This window comes from Oncorhynchus tshawytscha, linkage group LG31 (assembly GCF_018296145.1).
Source record: "Oncorhynchus tshawytscha isolate Ot180627B linkage group LG31, Otsh_v2.0, whole genome shotgun sequence".
In the NCBI taxonomy this organism is placed as follows: domain Eukaryota; kingdom Metazoa; phylum Chordata; class Actinopteri; order Salmoniformes; family Salmonidae; genus Oncorhynchus; species Oncorhynchus tshawytscha.
This window is the reverse complement of record NC_056459.1, coordinates 18,793,086-18,815,027: the sequence shown is the minus strand read 5'-3', so window position 1 is coordinate 18,815,027 and position 21,942 is coordinate 18,793,086. Positions and strand designations below refer to the sequence as shown.

Below are 21,942 nucleotides of genomic sequence, written 5' to 3'. Positions count from 1 at the left end.
GACCTTTTTGGCAACAATGCAAAACGTTATGTTTGGCGTAAAAGCAACACAGCTCATCACCCTGAACACACCATCCCCACTGTCAAACATGGTGGTGGCAGCATCATGGTTTGGGCCTGCTTTTCTTCAGCAGGGACAGGGAAGATGGTTAAAATTGATGGGAAGATGGATGGAGCCAAATACAGGACCATTCTGGAAGAAAACCTGATGGAGTCTGCAAAAGACCTGAGACTGGGACGGAGATTTCTCTTCCAACAAGACAATGATCCAAAACATAAAGCAAAATCTACAATGGAATGGTTCAAAAATAAACATATCCAGGTGTTAGAATGGCCAAGTCAAAGTCCAGACCTGAATCCAATCGAGAATCTGTGGAAAGAACTGAAAACTGCTGTTCACAAATGCTCTCCATCCAACCTCACTGAGCTCGAGCTGTTTTGCAAGGAGGAATGGGAAAAAATTTCAGTCTCTCGATGTGCAAAACTGATAGAGACACCCCAAGCGACTTACAGCTGTAATCGCAGCAAAAGGTGGCGCTACAAAGTATTAACTTAAGGGGGCTGAATAATTTTGCACGCCCAATTTTTCAGTTTTTGATTTGTTAAAAAAGTTTGAAATATCCAATAAATGTCGTTCCACTTCATGATTGTGTCCCACTTGTTGTTGATTCTTCACAAAAAAATACAGTTTTATATCTTTATGTTTGAAGCCTGAAATGTGGCAAAAGGTCGCAAAGTTCAAGGGGGCCGAATACTTTCGCAAGGCACTGTATCTAACTAATTTTAGACATGAGTGCCTGCTTAGGACAATTTGATAAGGACTGCAAGAATTTAGCTGTGGAATTTGGTAATGAGCACATACTCGATATGCGACTGCAGACTAGTTGTGCGCGGGTCAGCTTTTCGTTCACCTGCAATTGCTAATAACCCATCCATCACTAGTGCAGACTGAAGTTACATAACCTCAAAAGCAAACACGGGTCACTCACTCAAGCAAAATTCAAGGAATAAATGCCAGCCCAAATGGCACCCTATCCCATAGTGCACCACTTAACCCGAGCCCAAGGTCCTGGTCAAAAGTAGTGCACTATACAAGGAATAGGATGCAATTTGAGACACACCAGTTTTTTAAATTGTATATGGCTGTTGTAACAATCCCCAATTGAAGTAGTAAAATTAACAGGACACTTACTGGCACTGGACATGAACACTCCAGTCATAACAAGCAACCTTTTCATTCAGCATAGAACAGTTTGGGTTTGGAGGGAAAAACTCACCCAGGGAAGCCAAAAACAGAGGATCCCCTGGGACATAGCTGGGATGCACTGGATTTTCAACAAGGGAAGTAGTGCCTTGGTAAGATGTACAGCACAGGTATGTCCAAAATGACACCCTACTCCCTATTTAGTGAATTACTTTTGACCAGAGGCCATGGTCAAAAGTGGTGCACTTGGTAGGAAATAGGGTGCCATTTGGGGCAACAAAAAACGGTATTTTGCCTGGGGACAAATGCCCTTTTCATAAGTCCTGAACAACCTCTTCAGGAGAGAGAGAGAGGCTGCAGGGAGTGTGGAAAGGGAAATCGAGTGTACATCCCAAATGGAATCATTTAGGAGTTTGGTCAAAAGTAGTGCACCCTGTAAGGGTGCCATTTATGGATCCACAGTGTTGCTGCTGCAGTAACAGAGACTGCTGGGACTGTGGAAAGGAAAACAGGAAGTTAATGGTCAGAGATGGTGGCTAACGAGGGGTTAAAGGATGGGGGATTCTGTTGAAAGAGCCGGCTAAGATTAACATGGAGGGTTGGAGCTTGGAGCTCCAACCCTTGTGGAGCAGCCTAACAACCATGTAAGCCAATAAGCAAATGTTAACATACATAAGACAGTGATATTGGTGGTTTCTCCTAGCTGTCTGCATTGTAAATCAATGTGTGAATGTCCAGTGGTCATGAAATTCTACTTTTTATTACCAAAATAAAAAATGTATATGGATACTCATTGAAGTATAAACATAAAAGCGTACATTGTATTGTGCAACACATTTGCCATAGTCATACATTAATGAAAAACGTTGAAAATACACATTGAATGAGAAGATGAAGGTGAATCTGTGCCTGCCCAGTAAAGTCCACTACAGTCTCTGTCTGAAGTAGATAAAGTTCAGGGTTAATAAAATGTTAGTAGGTCATTGTCACTTTAGGTCCTTTAGAGGTAGTGTACCCGTCCGATGGTCCCTGTCCCAGTGGCCATTATATCAGGCTGCCCGTTTCTCCAGATTTCTATGATGATGCGCTCCCTCTCCTCCAGTTGCCTCGCCCTCTCCAGTGCATCTGCTGACACAAACACGTTCACGCTCCTCAAAGTACCATTTGATTGGCTGCTGAGGTTGCTCATAGGCACCTTGGTTAATTTAGGGATCTCAACCTCCTCCCCTTCTTCCACATCCACTTTCTCCTGTTCCTCATCTTCTTCACTAGACTTCAGTTGTCTCCTCTCTAGGGAGTGGGGAGTGTTCTTGTTCTTGGTGCGACCACGACGTGTGCTACAGGCGATGCCAGTGACCAGGAGGCACAGGGCCAGGAGCAGGCCAAAACACACACCCATCATGAAGTACAAAGCCAAGCTCTCTGGGTTGGCTAGATGGGTTTAGGAAAAACAGTTTAGATCACTCACTTACATAGCCTGGTGAAAACAGATTGTGTGCTTGCAAGATCAGGTTGGTTTTGATGCTATCAGCTACATTGCCAGGGGTTCAGTCAATTCTTCATTTCTTTAAACTAAATACAACAGCATGTGAATTGACTTTAACAATGCCTTGTTTGGTATCAGTTCTTGGCAAATCTTTTCACAAAGGGCCCCTGACTGGTCTTACTGTATAAGCCACTTTCCTTTGGCTGTAATATGAGTGCAGGATATGAGGAACTTTACACAATATTTGAGAGGTCAAGCATGCAGACACTTTCCCGGTACAGGGGTGTCACGCCAAAGCTAACAACACACAAGTCCCTGGAAAGGATTGTGGTTCTACTCAGAGGTTACAGATCTTTCGGAAAGCTTTCTTAAAGCATCAGAATGAATAAAGGGTTGCTTTATCCTAGAATTATAAGAAGAACAAACACAGATGTCTCACCTTTGATGTGAGCATAGCTCGCCATGCTGTTACTTAGCAGCTCCATGTCTTTTCTAATTGGTTCCATTTTGACCTCTGTTTGGTTGACACCATCCACCAACAATATTACGAGTTCTTCTGTTTTGACGACTTCTCTGGTCATCACATCTCTAGGTCTCTATGGTGTCAGTTCCGGGCCTGTCTCCAATACAAGGACCTGTAGTTCAAAAATAATTAACATACCGTCAGAACTGCCCCCACAAACAGGAAACAATCAACATTTCCTCTTCTACTATGACGCCAGTGTCATTTCCAATGAGAGGAACGGACTGTCATTTTGGACAGCCAGCACTCAGTGTCTAACTGTCTGAGCTCATTCTCTGGTCCTTAGGAGTCTCATAAGGCTTAGAAGAGAGTGTAACAGAATGCCTCCACCTATTTCCCACCCAACCATCCTCACTACAATTCAATGAGGTGTCAGAGGTCACTGGGATGTACACATTGTGTTCCTGGTAGTACGTCCCTAGTGCCCCACAGAGGACACCATAAACACAGAGTCAGTCAGTGTGCTTGCTTAACCACTAATTACTTTGTATTTCTGGTATTTCCGTAGCAGTGGCCCAGCTATTCCTTTCCTGTGTGCTCAGAGTGGGGGGTTCACTTTTCCCACAGAAACACGTGTTTCACATGCACGCTAACAGTCTGTCTGTGTGGAGTCTCACCTCGAGGAGGAGCCAAGGTGAAAGGGAAGGAGAGATCTAAAAGACAAATAACACTATACAGTGTTACAGAGGTTGAGAGTGAATCTGGGGATTGGGGGGGGGGAATAGGACAACAAAGTGTTGATGAAATCCAATGACTGCTGACTGATTGCTCCCTCCCTCATTGCCTGCATGCAATTCAACAACAGCTGAGTCACTGGCAGAATGTTGCTCTTTCGCTGCGTCTTTCCTCTGGGAGTTTAAAATCATGCCAGCTATCATCAGGCCCATCAGGACCCTGTGTTTTCCCACCCTGATCTTTATCCCGCCGTCTCTTGGCAGCAGACCCTGACCCTGCTCACTCTCAAAGTACATTTTGCCAATTAAATGGTGGCCGCAATTGGCAGCATTGCTGCTTTGTTGGCCCACAGACTCATGGGAGACAGTGGGACTTGCCACCTTGCCCCATCAGGGGTTCTCTGCTTATAGTTCTCTTGGCTAGATAATTGATTTGACTTTTGGAAGGAAATAGCTCACCAACTTCATCCTCAGTTTTTTTTTCAGGCTTTAATGACAAGTGCTGTGAGTAATTTTACAAATTACCAGGATGGTGTTTCATCACCATGAGTCAGGCAGATTGAAAAGGATCAAAGTTTAGGAATGCTCTTTTTTTAAAAGAGGCACAAAAGCTCTCATCATTTAAAAAAATGCACCAGACACATTTCTGTACTTTTTTGTGTGTTTATAGTCTACTTCTTGGCATCTCAAAATATAATCCCTTTCAAGCACATTCTCCTCCCTGTGCATTCTCCTTCCCCTCCCTCCCTCTCTTTGAATAGCCATGTATACCAATGCACTCCAAGCAGTTTTATCACAAACAACCATAACACTTTATCACAACAAACAAGAAATGTTACTGTCATAAAAGTTTCTCTCAGTCTCAAAATATCTGCATGCTACATACCGGCGGTAACTGGTGTTGGCTCTTTAAGTTACACAGTTCTGGTCAACAAATTCTAAGACAGACAGCATTAACACCTACCAGACAAGTTCAATAACTCCTGAAATTAACTGTAGATGTGCATGTTTACATACCTCATTAAACCCTCTGCCTTCAACCCTACACATTTCCTGCTTGGATAAATCAATCCGATTCAAACGATGACATTTTAAACCTTTGAATACCTAAGGGAAATTCTGCGGAAACACAGACTCAGATGTTTCACTTTAAAATGTATGCCAAACAAAAACCAATGACTGCAAAGTTAAACAAACCATACAACTATGTACAAGGACAACTTTTAACAATTTCCACAGAATTTTACAAAAACACATTTACTTGAAGAACAGTGCAGATGCAAAGTTTGGTAACAGAATGACGGCATCAAAAGCACAAACCTTCATTCTGTTAAAATCTCAATATCACTCTGTTGCTGTAGATTTTCCCGTAAGTATTATTCTTGTCACTGGTGCCTTAAAACAGATATCATCCAACAACACAGTAACTTTAATGGATAAGGTTGTTGTCATAATACAAAAAACATAGAGACAACAAAACTGCCAAAAGCACATATGGTCTTTAACAACATACATGTGTGGCAGGCTGGGAGACAGACTGCTCTGATCATGTTTAAGTGAGGATGTAGAGGCATTTTGGGTCTCTGCTTCTGTTACTGCTACAGTGCCTATAAAGAGTTTTCTAGATGTGGCATTATGCAGTACAGACATGAATAAGAGTTAATAACAGTCTCTACTAATAAACTTTCCATGTCATGTTGTTACTTCCAGAGTACAGGATCACTTTTTTAGGTAAACTCAAAGTGTTTTCCTAAATTGTTAGGAAATCAATCTCTTCCATAGAAAACATAACATGTAAAAAGGCAAGTGAATACATCCTTATCACTTGTGAGGACATCAACAGTCGGTCCTACATACAGAAATAGTGACAACACCATTCAACAACACAAGTGAACTGAAACCACTCACTCACCTTAATCTTGATAAAGTCAGTTGAATTTGTGGCTTCACAGTCAATCCACAGATCCAACCATGATTCTAAGTCTAGACTGAGCAGCTGTCCATCTCTGTGGAAAGCAAATACTGCCACAGGCTGTGAAAAAAAGTGGAGGAGAACACAGAGGATCTCAGAGGCGTAGAGGAGTAGGAGCAGTTAGTCCCATCGGACTGTTATACTGCTGGTTAAGATGAGGAAAGATCCAAGGCTCAGGGGTGCTTGACCTGGCCTCTCCGTAAAGCTGAAGATAGTCCGTTAGAGAACAGCCTTCACACATGCTGCCTCTCTCCTCAACATCAGCTGTGCTCCACCACCACTGCCTCTCTCCTCAACATCAGCTGTCCTCCACCACCACTGCCTCTCTCCTCAACATCAGCTGTGCTCCACCACCACTGCCTCTACTCAGAGAGAGGGAGGACTGGCCAAACCTGGGCCAAGAGAGGCTGTCAAAAGGGAGGTGTTGAGAGAGAAAAGAAAAGAGAGAAAGGAGAGCAAGAGATGAGCTTGATTAGCATTTTCCAAAAAACATAGAGAGAAATTAGCTTGATTAGCATTTACCAAAAATCCCCAAACAACATTAGTTGCATTCCACAGATCTTCATACATACATACTTACACTCAGTCTGAGGTATACTTGTGCTGTAGTCAGTGTCCTGTTAACTTGGCCTCTGTGTGTGTGGGCTATCTCCAGCTCTAGGCCATGCCACAGTGAGGAAGCTCTGTTCAGCGTTAACCCAGGAAGGAGGGACTGACTGGGGATGAATTCAACTTTTTGTGTTGTGATCTCAGGGGTTACATTCCAAATGGCACCCTATTCCCTATATAGGGAACTACTTTTGACATAAGCCCTATGGGTCCTGGTGAAAAGTAGTGCACTGTGTAGGGTATAGGATGCCATTTAAGACAGGCACATGGTTTTAGGGATTAATATGTCCCTAGCAAGGTTTAAATAAACTGTTTCACACCCCATAAAAGGCATAGAAGTTTTTTATTTGGTTCTTTGTGTTTGTTGTGTAAACCATAGTGGTTTGTCCACATATTTCAGATTGATGAGGCAAACAACCATTGTTTCTTATTATTCCAAGGGGCTTTCACAACCAAAATGTTTATTTTGAATTCCTCTGTAAAGAACTGTTCTGAGCTAAACAGTGTTGATGTGGCAGTCAGTCCAGTGGCTTTCAAAAGCAGTTATGTGGTCGTTGTCACTGAGAGGTTTCTCAAGGTTGGTCTTAGAGAAAACATTTGTTTTTTTAAAAGAAGGTTCAAAACCAAAATCATACCACAGCTCAGACCACAGGTCCCCGACTAACAATAATGGAACGGCATAGGGGAATTCCTGAGATCCAGTGGTGTAACTACATTCTTTATCTAGTGGTTAGAGCATATCTCAAAGGGCAGGTAAAACCCCAAACAGCAAGCAATGCAGGTTGCTGGATCCCTAGAATCCAAAACCTAGGAAGCTGACCAAGGTAAAAATATGTCGATGTTCTGTCAGACCAGCAAGGCAGAACAGTTAACCCACTGTTACCTGGCAGCAGCATGGCCAGGTGGACTGGGGACAGACATCATGTCAGGTAGTCCTGGGGCATGGTCGAGGTCAGTTGAAACTGGCAGCCCCAGGTGGACTGGGGACAGCAAGGAGTCACCTGTCTGATTCAGAGGGCTCAGGTTGGGTTAAATTAGATTCACACAGGAAGACACATTCCAGTTGTATTCAGTTGAACTGACTAGGTATCCCCCCACTTTCCAAACCACAGCCCCCATTGAACTACTACATTCTGTAGGGACATATTGACCCCAGGTGAATTCAACTCCTCCCCTTTGTAGTACACTCTATACATGTAACTGACTGGTAATGGTGAAACTCTATCTGAACTCAAGCGTTAATCTTCTTCTCCAGCCAACACGTGTTATGTCAGACCTGTCCTCTTCCTGACACTGCTAAGAAATAACATACCCATTTAGAAATTCCTCTAAATCCCAAACACCATCGGAACATTTAGGATAGCCATTTCCAGGGGAAACACTTCTTTCTTCCTCTTAGTTTCTCTATGCCATTGGCCCCAAGAAGTTCCATCCTGGTTCCGTGACTGCCAGTCCACCAATCACATTCAAGAGTGAACCAAAAGGCTTTTATGAGTGGGTTCTGTTTGGGAGAGCTAAAGTTTGGAAACAGCCCTGTTTTTTTCCCCTCATCCAGACTGGTATTGATCATAAGTAATCTTTTCCCTGGCTGGCCTGTGGGTAGGGAGGGAGACAGAGAGCTGGTTCCTCAGACAGATGGGCATTGTGGTCTATCCTAGCCGAGGCTCCTGGCCACGTTTGCATCCCAAATGACACCCTATTCCCTTTATAGTGCACTACTTTTCACCAGAGCTCATAGGGATATTGCACTTCAGTGCAATACATAGGGAATAGGGTGCCATTTGGGTCACAGACATGTTCATGTCCAGTAGAGAAAACACTGCACCCACACAAACACACCCTCACCGTAGTGTACTGTGTGTATTGGTTCCTGTTCAAATTCTATACAATTAAAACATTTCCTTGCTTCCTTGAATTCATAAGTACAGATCTAACACAGTTGGACAGGTGAAAGCAAGGACTCCAATACATAGCTTACAGGATCAACCGTGTGTGACCACTTCAAGGAAGGGACGAAAGGTATATGTAATGAAATAATGGTATACATAGGCGTAACCTACATGGCGTGCTTTTACATCTGAAATGCTCGCTGTTTGGGATTTTAGGCTGGGTTTCTGTACAGCACTGTGACATCTGCTGGTTTAAAAAGGGCTTTATAAATACATCTGATTGATTGATTCACAATAAACCAAATTGCATTGTGCCTATATCAAAACCAGTTTTCCCCAAGACAAAAGGACAATCTAACTAACAAAATATAGCAATCACACATCTTGTCATCTTACCAAACAGCACTTAAGACTACATGGCTTGGAATTACTCAATTAGTTTTGTTTTTTGAAAATGCAATGATTTCTTTAAAAAAGGAATGTTTATTCAAAGTATTTCAACAAGATGGAGCAAAATGAGAATCAAAAACACGTAAGCATCCAAAAGAATAGTCTTTATTTACCAAAGAAAAGTCTTTACAATGCCAACTATTGACATTCTTAAACTTGAGTTGTTTTCTTTCCTTGGATTAGAGGAGAACCTGTCACCCTCTGTGAGTTATAATGTTAAAGCATTATGAACATAAAGACTCAAGGATGACACATGTAACTTGTGAGAATCAATTCAAATTCATATTCTGTTCTGTTCTGGAGTCACAATTTCATTAATGAAATGAGGAGAAATTGCACAATTTGAAATGAGCGGTGATGGAAGGCTCCTTGGGGCAACACAACCTCCACCCTTCTAACCTCGTCCCCTGGTTCAATTGCTAGCCAACCACATACAGACAGAGAGAAAGCCAACTGGTGGATGAGAATACCACTCTTCAAGTTCAATTATATTATCAATTCAGTATAGCCTGGTCCCAGATCTGTTTGTGCTCTTGCCAACTCCATTGCTCATTGTCAAACCACACATTTGGGGATGACCATGAGTGACAAGGAGCTGAAACTCAGGTCAGAAAAGGTCAGCCCCTTGGGGCCAACACAACGTCCTCCACCCTTCCAAGTTCAGTTCTTTTTCTTTTGATACTCCTTCCTGCCGCCTTTATCGCCGGCAAAGTTGCGAACGCGTCTGATCCTGGTCAGCTGGGTCTGTATGGTCTCCATGATGTCCACGTGGTCGGGAATGTGGACGTAGCGCACGTTCCTGGCCGTGATAAACAGATCGGCCAGCTGACTGAGCCGTCCGCGGCGGTCCCGGTACAGCACCTGTGGTCGACCACATTGGAAGGATTGGGATATACTTTATTGTCACCAAAGGGGGAAATCGTCTTGGATAATTAAAGAATGTGCTGCTGCATCCACATAGAATAAATAAATACATCAAATCTAATTGTGCAACACATATCATCATCACCATGAGTGAACATTGGAAAAACGTGTATTTAACACTTACATGTGTCATCCTCTGGAGTTATTTGTACTTTAACATTATTGTTTCTAAATGTAAAAATCTGTTTTACCCAAAAATCAACCCAAAAATCACCTCCTCCAGACGCACGTTCATGAAGGCGTCCACGTTGACCACACGCCCCCTCGCCGTGCTTTCATCCCTCAGGTCCACGGTGGTCACCTCCCCCTGAAGCCCCTGGAGAAGGATCACTAGGCTGTTCTCTGCTATGGTGCGCTCCCTGATCGAATGGGACACCTCCATTGGTCCTGCTTAGGTTGAGGATACAGCCAGGGAAGACTATGGAGAGGGAGGAAAGGGTATGTGTATAAAATGTAAAGACTTGATATTGATTCGTTTCCAAAACGTTTCTTGCAAAAACGGCATTATGGGTAGACCTATCATATATTATTTTATTATAATTCACGCGTTGGATCTGCATTCCCATCTGACGCATGGACCAGAGCTACTATTTTGGAAAAACGCGACACCGTGCGCACAAATAAATACGTTCTCACGGTACAGCACAACATCTTTACCTTGGTGGGTTACTAAAGTGTATATAAGTCAAGTCACTAAACATAGAGAAAGAATCTCCTAAAGGATCAATGGAAGGCGACAAAGCTAGATAATTCGTTGTAGTAGCGCGATGGACTAGAGTTACAACAGAAGCTGGATAACACTGACTTTACACAAAGCTAAGAAGCGAGCGTACATTTTGGTTGATTCGTTTATATTCAGGAGAAACCAAGGTTAAGTGTACTTAGAAAAGAACTTCGTAGCTAATCATGTCAACGGAGCAAACTTGAGGATGAAAGTAAACCGCCGGAGCAGTTTGATGACGTTTCACAACTGTGTCGTCTACGTCACCACCAACTGCTACGCAGGGCCCAAGTATTTGGAAACTTGCCAACGTCTTGAACAACACTACCAGGTCGACTACTCCTCGCCTTTTTCTCCGCGGTGTCTACAATCATGGCCAATAACATGACACTTCTCTGGTGCACCTTCTCGGTTCCGTGCTGGCGGGTTATGATCGCTCTGGAGGAGAAAATGTTGCAGGGATACAACCAGACGCTGTTGGACTTCGATAAAGAAGAGCACAAATCTACAATAGTCATGGACCTCAACCCCCGGGCACAGCTCCCTACATTCAAACACGGGGACTGCATAGTGAACGAGTCCTATGGAGCATGCATGTATTTGGAAAACCAGTTCAGGTCCCAGGGGACCCAGATGATCCCCGAGGGTCTAGCTGAACAGGCCCTGATGTACCAACGCATGTTTGAAGGCCAAACCTTCTACGAGAAACTTAGTGATGTGGTCTACTATGAGTATTATGTCCCTCAGGGAGAGAGACATGACTCTGCTATCAAGAGGAACAAAGATAACCTTGCAATTGAAATTAAACTGTGGGAGGGATACTTTCAGAAGATGGAGGCAGGCTCTTACCTGGCAGGAAAAGCCTTCTCGTTGGCTGATGTCCTTGTCTTCCCCACCATTGCCTACTCCTTCCGCTCTGGGCTGTCAGCAGAGCGTTACCCCAAACTGAGAGCATACTACTCTATGATGAAGGACAGACCAAGTGTCAAAACTACCTGGCCCCCACACTGGCTGGAAGACCAGGAAAAACCTCAGTGGGGTGACTTTCTCAAAGAGCTCTGAGACTCACTCCTACTAAAGGAACACATTATTTAAAGTATTATAGGCACTTAAAATCTACGTACACTATATATACACAAGTATGTGGACACCCCTTCAAGTTAGTGGATTCGGCTGACAGGTGTATAAAATCGAGCACACATCCATGCAATCTCCATAGACAAACAGTATAATGGCCTTACTGAAGAGCTCAGTGACTTTCAGTGTGGTGGCGTCATAGGATGCCCAACCTTTCCAGCAAGTCAGTTTGTCAAGTTTCTTCCCTGCTAGAGCTGCACTGGTCAACTATAAGTGGTTATTGTGAGGTGAAACGTCTAGGAGCAACAACGGCTCAGTCGAGAAGTGGTAGGCCACACAAGCTCATAGAACAGGATCGCAGAGTGCTGAAGCGCATAAAATCATTAGTCCTCAGTTGCAACACTCACTACCGAGTTCCAAACTGCCTCTGGAAGCAATGTCAGCATAAGAACTGTTCGTTGAGAGCTTCATGAAATAGGTTTCCATGGCTGAGCAGCCGCACACAAGCCTAAGATCACTATGCACAATGCCAACCGTCGACTGGAGTGGTGTAAAGCTCGCCGCCATTGGACTCGGAAGCAGTGAAAACTCGTTCTCTGGTGTGATGAATCACACTTCACCAACTCGCAGAGTCCTGACCTCAGCCCACATCAGTGCCCGACCTTACTCCTGTGGCTGAATGGAAGCAACATCCCCGCAACAATGTTCCAACATCTAGTGGAAAGCCTTCCCAGAAGAGTGGAGGCTGTTATAGCAGCAAAGGGAGGGGACCAACTCCATATTAATGCCCATAATTTTGGAATGAGATGTTCGTCAAGCAGGTGTCCACATACTTTTAGTTATGTAGTGTAGCTTCCCTTGGTTGCACACCTCATGAAACAGAAAAGTTGCTTTTTTTTGTGGATTTACACATTTGATTTTGTAACAAACAAAGGCTGTTTTGTACTGTAACACCATTTATGTTTGTAAGAACATGACTTAACAAGAAAACATGTTTTTAGAAATACATGGCTCTGCTGGCATGTTGTTACTACTCCCCCTGCTGGCGATCTGAGGATCCTTCAGAAAAAAACATGATCTGTGCAAATCTACAAAAATACAAATGTGGAAAAAGATGCTTGAGTGTTGGTTTATTGAAGACAACTGCTTCTTATATTCAATGACAGGTAGATCATTTACCAAAATATGAAGTGCCACCGAATACAAAAATAAAACTCATACATACTATATATAAATATTCTCTATATACACAAGATTTTCTTCATAGAATCATCAACATTACAAATATACAACATAACAGCTATTCATATCTACAATAATTTTCATTTATTTTTACAGTCTTATACTTCACTTTTTGCACTCGTTTAAGATGTAATCTACAAACCAAAATAGCACCACCAGAGGGATGAAAAGATTGACTAAAATAATACGTGATTCAACTTTTATCCAACAAACGGGCCTAAGAGGTAATGTTGAGTTTGTGTATGTAAGCATTGATTGACCAGCTCCAGTATAGTGGATAACCACAGTAACATTAAGCACCCAAACTACAATAGGCATCTTGCCCAAACTACAATACTGATTGTACAGCTCTACCCAGCAAAACCTCATCATAATCAACATTATAGTTCATCCATCATGGCCAGCAGGTCATCCCCCTTGTTGCTTGGTCCCTCTGGCGATTCAGTCTGTTCAGGCTCCCCGGTAAACTCTCCCGCGATCCGAGCCAGTTCTGTGTTGACTTGCACGTCCTGAGAGGGGAAAAACCCCACTTCATTTGATGCATAATCAGTACAATAATGAACTACAATTGTTGCTTGATACAGATATGCTGTTGAGCTTAAAGGGGTTTTAGTGGAGATTCTAAAAGAGAGCTGAGCAGGAATACACACCAATGACATGGTGATCTTTGATTTGTCAGTCTGATGCTAGGTTGCCTGCCGAGAGTACTTAGCACCTCTGAACAGAGTGCTAGCCGTAATTTGCAAACCGATCTACATGTAGAAACGCTTGAAAATATCAGCAGTCAGACAGTCCCTAAAACACATACTGCCGTGAACAAACGCCAGATGAACGGCAGGTCGCATTCGGTGTGTGTAATTGCTATGAAATCACTCAATACCATCATACCTGTGTTGCTTGAATATTAATCACTTGGAATGACTGATCCCCATTCGCTCCTGATGCTCCACTGTAGAAGACAAAGATCATTCCTTCACATATACCAATTACTTGCTCTGATCAAGATGCTGCAATATGCATCACAACCACTGTTAAACAAAGAACTAAGGCACTAGTAGTGAAAGAGAACTCACGCCTCCTCTTCTTCTTGGTCTGTGGCAAAGAGGTTGACCCGGAACCCTGTTTCAGTGTTTCGGTTCTGAACCTTCATTCCACCCAGCAGTCGAGCCAGCAGGTTCAGCTCCTCTTTGGCCAGGGGGTTGGGTTCAGAGTTTGCCTGTGGAACATGAAGTATATATAGTGGGTATGCATCCCAAATGGCACTATATAGGGAATAGGGTGCCATTTCGGTTGCAGATTGGGTTACTTGGGTTTACTGCCCCCCATGTGGATCAGCTGGTAGAGCATGGCGCTTGGCGCTTGCAACGCTAAGGTTGTGGGTTCAATTTCCATGTTGGACCATTATGAAAAAGTAGAAAAAATTAATGCAAGTTGCTCTGGATAACAGTGTCTGCTAAATGACTCAAATGTACAGTAAGTGCTAGTGCCTCAAGAGGGCAGTCTTTACTGTGCTTGTAAGCATGCACACCTGGGGTTTATGGATCAAGTCTCTCAGAGTAGGAGTGCTAGGATCAGGTCCTACCTGTTCATGTAGTCTTATTCAATGTAATCTAAAAGGCAAAACTGATCCTAAATCAGCACCCCTACGTTGAGATGCATGATACATACTGCCTGATGACAAAAATGAGGGCACTTTAAAGTGGAATGAAGTGTGTTCAGAGTTCTACCTTTTGAGAGTAGTTCTTGGATGTGTGAGTTTCTTCTGGTTGAGTCACACTGTACCTGTTAGAATTCAACAGATACATATCGATTTAAAACAAACAGCTAATAATAGATTTCCGACTCTGATGTTTAATGGTCGAGCCTCCATGCCAGGTGCAGTAGGTAGTTACTTACATATTTGTCCCAATTCGGCTGACTCTATCTCCAAACCGCTCAAAGGAGCCCACTCGGATGGAGCTGGTGTAACTGCCTCCAGTGGGGAACTCCCATCTCTTCCACTCCTTCCCATTGCCACTAAACATCCTGTGATAACAGGAAGTCAGAGATGAAACCCTGAATTCAGATTGGTTACATTGATGTCTTCAGGTTGAAACGCATCTAAAAGGGAACTAGTAAAAAAGGGAACAGACTAGCAAAATACTACCACTAACTGTAGCATGCAATGCATGACCGTCAATACAATTCCTCTTGGCCTTTACAATGAATATCTATATGACCTCTCAGTCACTACTCATGGAGACCATGTAGTTGATCCGCTAACTAGCGGTTCAAATATGTTTAACACCTCCGTCGCGTTACTGCCAAGTTAACCTAACGTAGCAGGCATAGAAAGATGCCTGAGCGGAGTTCCCACTTCAGTTTTTTCAGGGGAAATGGAAGTTAGGTTGAAAATACTATATCCCTGAAAACCAGATCTTAGCGTTTTCTGGCGACTCCACATTGGCTACTGCCAAGTAGATTACCTGATTAATCCTGGGACTTCTGTCCCATGGGGCACTGGGCCTGTGGTCGAGAGAGCAAAGCGTCCATTGGGATTCTGCACTTTATCCTTGAGGAAAAGTGATACCTGTCAGAGACAACATTCATATTTGTTTTTGTTTTTGTCAACAGCAGAATCGGTCAAAATACTATTTTTTTGTATGAATTTAAAAAAAAAAATGTTTATACAGAAACATTTCGTTTTCAACAGCCGATAAAGATAAAAAGGGACTTACCCTGACATGCATGTCTTGAAGAAATATGAGAAGCGTTTGTCGGAGGAGTTGAAATTCCCCATCAGACAAGGGTGTGTACACCTTTAACAAAAAGGAAGAGTAGAAAAGGGTACATCGGACTTAGCTTGGCATTACAAGCAGGATGTGGGCGAGACAGCAAATTAAGGCCATATTTTTGTAGTTTAGGTAAAGCATGCATGTAATCTGTCACAATGAATCAGGTTGCATCCCAAATAGCACCCAATTCCCTACAAAATTGCACTACTTTTGACCAGAGACCTACAAACCCTTTTCCACATCATGTCATTAAAAGTTATGTGTGCAGATCCGAATCAGAAGCCGTTTTGTTTACATAGAAGTAAATAAGATCACATCTGACTCCAGATGCAGCTCATGTAAATTAGGAAACACGTAATCAGATGGCTATTGTCTACATCATCACAGGTGTCAGAAGATTGATTACCTAGCAAGCTTGAGAGGCAAGGTAAAATATCACAAACAGTGCTAGATAGAATAAGCCATAGGAATAATATACTTGTTGAGTATAGCTATAGCCATCAATCTGGTGTTGTCATTGTCAACACTTACTCAGTGCTAAATTTGTCAAGGTCCTGACATCAGTGTATAGCTCTCTGCTACAGGGCTTTTTGTTGCGAGCATGTACACAGATCACTCGAACATGATACTCTTTTGTCAAAAAAATAAATTCAATTCCATATGGGCCCTCATCAAAAGTAGTGCACTATATAGGGAATAGAGTGCCAGTGACAGGTCCGTACCTCAATGATCTTTCGGTGTGTCTCGTCCACTTGGTTGAGAACACTGGGGGTGTCTCTCACAAACTCCCGGATGGCGTCTATGTGATTGTATGAAATAATCAGCAGGTCTCTGGGACGTGGACACAGCAGGAGTTGGTATTTGAAAGCCATCACCATCAATTCATAAAGCTATACAGAAAACAGCAGACAAAAGAAAACACAAATTACAAATTGAATGCCAAATAAGATGGCATGACCAGTATTTTCTAATCTACTCATATTTGAAAGGGGCCTGTTGACGGGCCTAGTGGTCGAGAGTAAAAGGGATAGGCCGCAGTGTTTCACATTTAAGCTGTGTTCGAATACTCATACTAACCTCACTATTAGTGACGTGAATTGAGTATATAAACCCAGCAAAAAAAGAAACATTCCTTTTTCAGGACCCTGTCTTTCAAAGATAATTAGAAAAAATCAAATTAACTTCACATATCTTCATTGTAAAGGGTTTAAACACTGTTTCCCATGTTTGTTCATTGAACCATAAACAATTAATGAACATGCACCTGTGGAACAGTCGTTAAGACACTAACAGCTTACAGACGGTAGGCAATTAAGGTCACAGTTCTGAAAACTACTGACTCTGAAAAACACCAAAAGAAAGATGCCCAGGGTCCCTGCTCATCTGCGTGAATGTGCCTTAAGCATGCTGCAAGGAGGCATGAGGACTGCAGATGTGGCCAGGGCAATAAATTGCAATGTCCGTACTGTGAGACGACTAAGACAGCGCTACAGGGAGACAGGACGGACAGCTGATCGTCCTCGCAGTGGCAGACCACGTGTAACAACACCTGCACAGGATCGGTACATCCGAACATCACACCTGTGGGACAGGTACGGAATGGCAACAACAACTGCCTAAGTTACACCAGGAACACACAATCCCTCCATCAGTGCTCAGACTGTCCGCAATAGGCTGAGAGAGGCTGGACTGAGGGCTTGTAGGCCTGTTGTAAGGCAGGCCCTCACCAGACATCACCGGCAACAACATTGCCTATGGGCACAATCCCACCGTCGCTGGGCCAGACAGGACTGGCAAAAAGTGCTCTTCACTGACGAGTCGTGGTTTTGTCTCACCAGGGGTGATGGTCGGATTTGCGTTTATCGTCGAAGGAATGAGCGTTACGCTGTGGCCTGTACTCTGGAGCGGAATCAATTTGGAGGTGGAGAGTCCGTCATGGTTTGGGGCGGTGTGTCACAGCATCATCGGACTGAGCTTGTTGTCATTGCAGGCAATCTCAACGCTGTGCGTTACAGAGAAGACAGCCTCCTCCCTCATTTTGGTACCCTTCCTGCAGGCTCATCCTGACATGACCCTCTAGCATGACAATGCCACCAGCCATATTGCTCATTCTGTGCGTGATTTCCTGCAAGACAGGAATGTCAGTGTTCTGCCATGGCCAGCGAAGAGCCCGGATCTCAATCCCAATGAGCACATCTGGGACCTGTTGGATCGGAGGGTGAGGGCTAGGGCCATTCCCTCCAGAAATGTCAGAGAACTTGCAGGTGCCTTGGTGGAAGAGTGGGGTAACATCTCACAGCAAGAACTGGCAAATCTGGTGTAGTCCATGAGGAGGAGATGCACTGCACTACTTAATGCAGCTGGTGGCCACACCAGACACTGACTGTTACTTTTGATTTTAACCCCCCCTTCATTCAGGGACACATTATTCCATGTCTGTGGAACTTGTTCAGTTTATGTCTCAGTTGTTGAATCTTGTTATATTCATACAAATATTTACAGTAAATGGTGAGAGGACAGTGAGAGGACGTTTCTTTTTTTGCTGAGTTTAGTATGCTTATTGGTCATAGTATGGATATAGTTAGTATGCCAAAAGTTCTTGGATGTCGTACTAAATTCGCCAAAATTCGAAGTATACATGATGCAGTGGACACTATTGCTGTGCTTTTATGGCCCATAATGCAATTCTTCCAAAAATGGGCATGGCGTCACGTTTTCAGATTTGAAGAAAATGGCAGAAAATATGCAGCCGAAGTCCTACAAAAGCAGATACAAATTCATTGCTTTAACCAACTATGAAAAATGTTAAATGTTGAGCAATGTAAAAAAGTAATGACTTTTCAAATAAGTTACATTACACGTTGTGTTGGCTGACAATTTGTTAGCTACGCTATCCTTACGAACCGCATAGCATTACAGCAGTAGGTACCGATATGTTAGCTAACGTTAGCTACCTAACGTTAGTTGGCTACAAATACGTCCAACTTGCCAGGCAGTATTATTAGCTATCTGCTATCTAACTAACTACCCAACGTTTATTGACTTGATTATTCACATCATTCTACTCCGATTTCAGAGCACTCTCACCCAGAATAACTGATGAATTTACGAACACTCAACACCCATTGAATGTGGCCGGTGTTAGTAAACGTCGGCAAAAAAATTGTTGCCAGCAGCATAGTTAGTCATCAACGCTCTAGACAATATGAAAACAGCCTAACCAGCTCTGCTAGGGCGAGTAAAATAGTCAGAGAGGTGTTCTCAGTATCATTTGTGTCTGGAAATAGCAAGCCAATGTTAGCCAGATAGCTTGGGTGCTTGACTTTCGTTGAAAGCTCAGATCAACCCTCGGCCAGAGCTTCCAGTGTGCGCTCTCTGAATGTTCCGAATTTATGAACAAAGTCTGTTCTAGATTCGCTATAGATTTACGAATGCCCAGAGTGCACTCTGGCACTCCGGATTGAATTTACAAACACAACCGAAATCATAATATGTTTAGCTAGTCATCTGTTATGCTAACAAGCTAGCAAGAGGTTTCATAGCAACAGTATCAACTTCCAGTAGACAGGCGAAGCTCTAGTACGCTCAACTGAAATGATACCGTTTGTTTACAGTATACTAAAATAAACTAATATAGTATGTAGTATATACTCATTAAGTATAGTACACAGTATGTTAGTATGGGTATTCGAACACAGCTTTAGTTTTTCCCCTAGCACTACACAGCTGATTTAAAAGGGGCAGATTGAAAGTGGCAGTGCAGTCAAAAACGTATTTCCCCTTTTTTTTTTTATTATTCACCCTATGAGGTTGATGTAACACTCTGAAATTGTGAAAATGATGATAATGCCTTTTAGCGCAAGAGCTTTTTGAAAAGAATTTCAGTCTGCTCAGGTGGGATGGAGTTTTTGGCCCATAGCATGACGTCACAATCTGATCTGATTATTCTGACCAATGACCAGTCATCTTTTATTTGCATATGTATCCTCCTACTTTGAAGGGGTAAGGGGTAGGGTTGATTCAATCCACCAATCAGGGCTGTGTATGTAAATTCACTGGCAAAAAATATATTTTGAGTTATATTCATGAAATAAAGTGATTTATTAGCTATACAGTGATGATTTACAGTAAACAGACTACATGGAGGCTTTAAATTATCAAGTAATTTCTAAGCTTGGATTATTTGAATTAGGGCCTCTAGTCTACTGTATGTTGCCTACCCTATCCATGCTGGCGGGGTTGAGCCTCATGATGGAGGCATGGGCTAGTCGTGTTAGCACTGTTCTCAGAGCCCTATTACTGTAGAGGTCCTGAGGCTTCAGCAGTTCCTCCATAAAGGCCTTACTGAACATGGTGGCTATGATGTCATTCATAACTATAGACATGATAGGACAGACAGAAACAGTTAATTTATTAAGGACTTGAACAAAACAAAAATGTAAAAAAAGTCAATTTGGTTATGAATGCATTTTAGGTGATACAAAAAAAAGGTGATAAAATGGAGGTACAGAAAAGAATCCAAAACTTTTGCAAATGTGACAGCAATAATTAATTTGCTAAATTTAAAACATGCCCAATATATAACATTGTTGAACATCATAGAATTGCAGTGCTGTCTTGTATAACAAGCTTTTTCACTAATGTATTGGACCTAGGGCTACACTGACTAATAGTGCAGTAGTACAGAATACAGGCTACAGCTAGGATACATGGGGAGAGGGATGTGACTGGCTAGGAAAATACCTCTTTTTCTGTCGTCATCTGACCATACACCTGCAATAAAGTGATGTTTAGGGAAATAAATACATCAAGGAGGGCAAACATATGTTGAGGTGGGGGGGTTAAATTCAAACTGCTACTACACCAAAGATACTTGCAATTAACTCATACATTTAAAGATTGGCAAAGTAACAGAGTGATGCTGAGACTTTTTAACTTGAACTGTGCAGATGCAAAGTTTGGTAACAAAATGACAGAACAAACAGTCATTCTGTTACAAACTTTACATCTACACTGATCTTCAACTGTGTTTTTGTAAAATATACTGTTGAAATTGTTAACAGTAGTCATTGTGCATAGTGCTTTATTGTTTGTTTAACTTTGCAATCATTGGTTTTTGTTTGACATACATTTTAAAGCAAAAAAATCTGAGTCTCAGCATCACCCCGTAGAATTGCCCAGATCAGGGGTAGGCAACCCTGTTCCTGGAGTGCTGCAGATACTGCAGGATTATGTTTCAACTAGGCACCACACCTGACCAACTGAGCTAATTGATCAGTTCAATGATTGTCTGAATTCAACACCTGGTCTTCCAGGTTGGTTAAATCAAAACATGAAGTGGCACTCCAGGACCAGGGCTGTCTACCCCTGGCCCAGATGAATAGGTTTCCCCTATTCATGTGTGACTGAGGTTAGTCATCTAACTAGTTAGGCTAATTAGAAAGGGTTAGGATTAATTGGGAGCCTACTGTGTGCGCAGCTAACATGCCTTCAGTAGCTAGCTATGATAATCTAGTTACAGACTACCTTTCTGTGTATTATCATCGGCGGTATTCTGAGTTTGAAGACGTTGGTCCAGAATATAGAGCATTTCTCCGCCGAGGTTAATAAAAACTAGAGGAAGTGTTCTCATAGACATCTTGTAGAACCAGAGGATTAGCTAGCAAGCTAGTTAGCTCACTTGCTGTATTGGTGGACCGTGCTGTACTGAGACTGTGGATAACTACCTTTATCTGCTAATCTTGTAGTAAATGCATAATGTCAAAAGGCTCAAATAGACCGTTAAAATTAGCCTTGTCCAGGTAACAGTTAGTCGATGGGTTCTTCAACCTCTGCTCCGCTCTTCAATCACAAAGTGGACAAGTGCAACAGTTGCGCATGACAGGTGGCTAGTTGAGTCGCTCAAAGTCACGTGGCACAGCAGAACACAACCAATCAGACAAATTGAACCACATCATAAACCAACCTCTCTTTTTCCAGTAGTGATGGGCCTTCCGGCTCTTTTCAGTGAGCCGGCTCGTTCGGCTCAGCTCACCAAAAAGAGCCGACTGTTTTGGCTTCCAAACGGCTCTTTCAAAAAAATATATTATATTTTTTTCCAAGTCAAACAGTTTGCGATAGTTTGACTATGATTGGTGTTAAAACAATTCGAATTAAATTATTAAATGAAATCATACTCTACTTAACCTAAATGTATTTAAAAATGCATTGGTTTGTTATGAAAAGTAATGCTATTAAACATTTGCATTTAAAGTATAATTTTTTAAATGTATTGTAATGAAACAAGCAGGGAGCAGGTCTCGAACCTTCGATCTTCTAGCCCGAAGTCCAGCGCGCTATCGACTGTGCCATAAAAGCATACCCGAACGGCTGAGTCGATATCCACGCTTATAAACCGT

The 21,942-nt window shown here is 42.6% G+C and overlaps 4 protein-coding genes across 7 annotated transcripts; 1 reads left to right on the top strand and 3 right to left on the bottom strand.

Annotated features, from left to right (window-relative positions):
• Positions 1-1,947: 1,947 nt before the first annotated feature.
• On the bottom strand, positions 1,948-6,540 carry eva1bb (eva-1 homolog Bb (C. elegans)). The gene is made up of 4 exons (XM_024395476.2): positions 6,439-6,540; positions 5,799-6,265; positions 3,129-3,324; positions 1,948-2,634 (listed from the first exon to the last, which is right to left on the bottom strand). The coding sequence occupies exons 3-4, from the start codon at positions 3,268-3,270 to the stop codon at positions 2,204-2,206; spliced, it is 573 nt and encodes a 190-aa protein (XP_024251244.1). The 5' UTR covers positions 3,271-3,324; positions 5,799-6,265; positions 6,439-6,540; the 3' UTR covers positions 1,948-2,203.
• Positions 6,541-8,895: 2,355 nt separating this feature from the next.
• lsm10 (LSM10, U7 small nuclear RNA associated) lies at positions 8,896-10,705 on the bottom strand. 4 transcript variants are annotated; one of them, XM_024395482.2, is made up of 3 exons: positions 10,564-10,705; positions 9,960-10,148; positions 8,896-9,667 (listed from the first exon to the last, which is right to left on the bottom strand). In XM_024395482.2, exons 2-3 carry the CDS (start codon positions 10,110-10,112, stop codon positions 9,467-9,469), a joined length of 354 nt encoding a protein of 117 aa, XP_024251250.1. In that variant the 5' UTR covers positions 10,113-10,148; positions 10,564-10,705; the 3' UTR covers positions 8,896-9,466. The 4 variants fall into 4 exon arrangements, with proteins under 4 accessions (XP_024251250.1, XP_024251247.1, XP_024251249.1 ...); XM_024395479.2 differs by having other exon boundaries at positions 9,945-10,148; positions 10,564-10,701; XM_024395481.2 differs by having other exon boundaries at positions 9,945-10,148; positions 10,612-10,701.
• Positions 10,706-10,727: 22 nt separating this feature from the next.
• On the top strand, positions 10,728-11,935 carry LOC112229561 (glutathione S-transferase A). The gene has a single exon (XM_024395478.2). It carries the CDS (start codon positions 10,824-10,826, stop codon positions 11,511-11,513), a length of 690 nt encoding a protein of 229 aa, XP_024251246.1. The 5' UTR covers positions 10,728-10,823; the 3' UTR covers positions 11,514-11,935.
• Positions 11,936-12,643: 708 nt separating this feature from the next.
• Positions 12,644-21,420, bottom strand: LOC112229563 (protein OSCP1-like). The gene is made up of 11 exons (XM_024395483.1): positions 21,071-21,420; positions 20,288-20,317; positions 19,765-19,919; positions 16,267-16,434; positions 15,488-15,568; positions 15,236-15,339; positions 14,667-14,795; positions 14,498-14,552; positions 13,844-13,986; positions 13,659-13,719; positions 12,644-13,279 (listed from the first exon to the last, which is right to left on the bottom strand). Exons 1-11 carry the CDS (start codon positions 21,180-21,182, stop codon positions 13,151-13,153), a joined length of 1,167 nt encoding a protein of 388 aa, XP_024251251.1. The 5' UTR covers positions 21,183-21,420; the 3' UTR covers positions 12,644-13,150.
• Between the last annotated feature and the right edge of the window lie 522 nt (positions 21,421-21,942).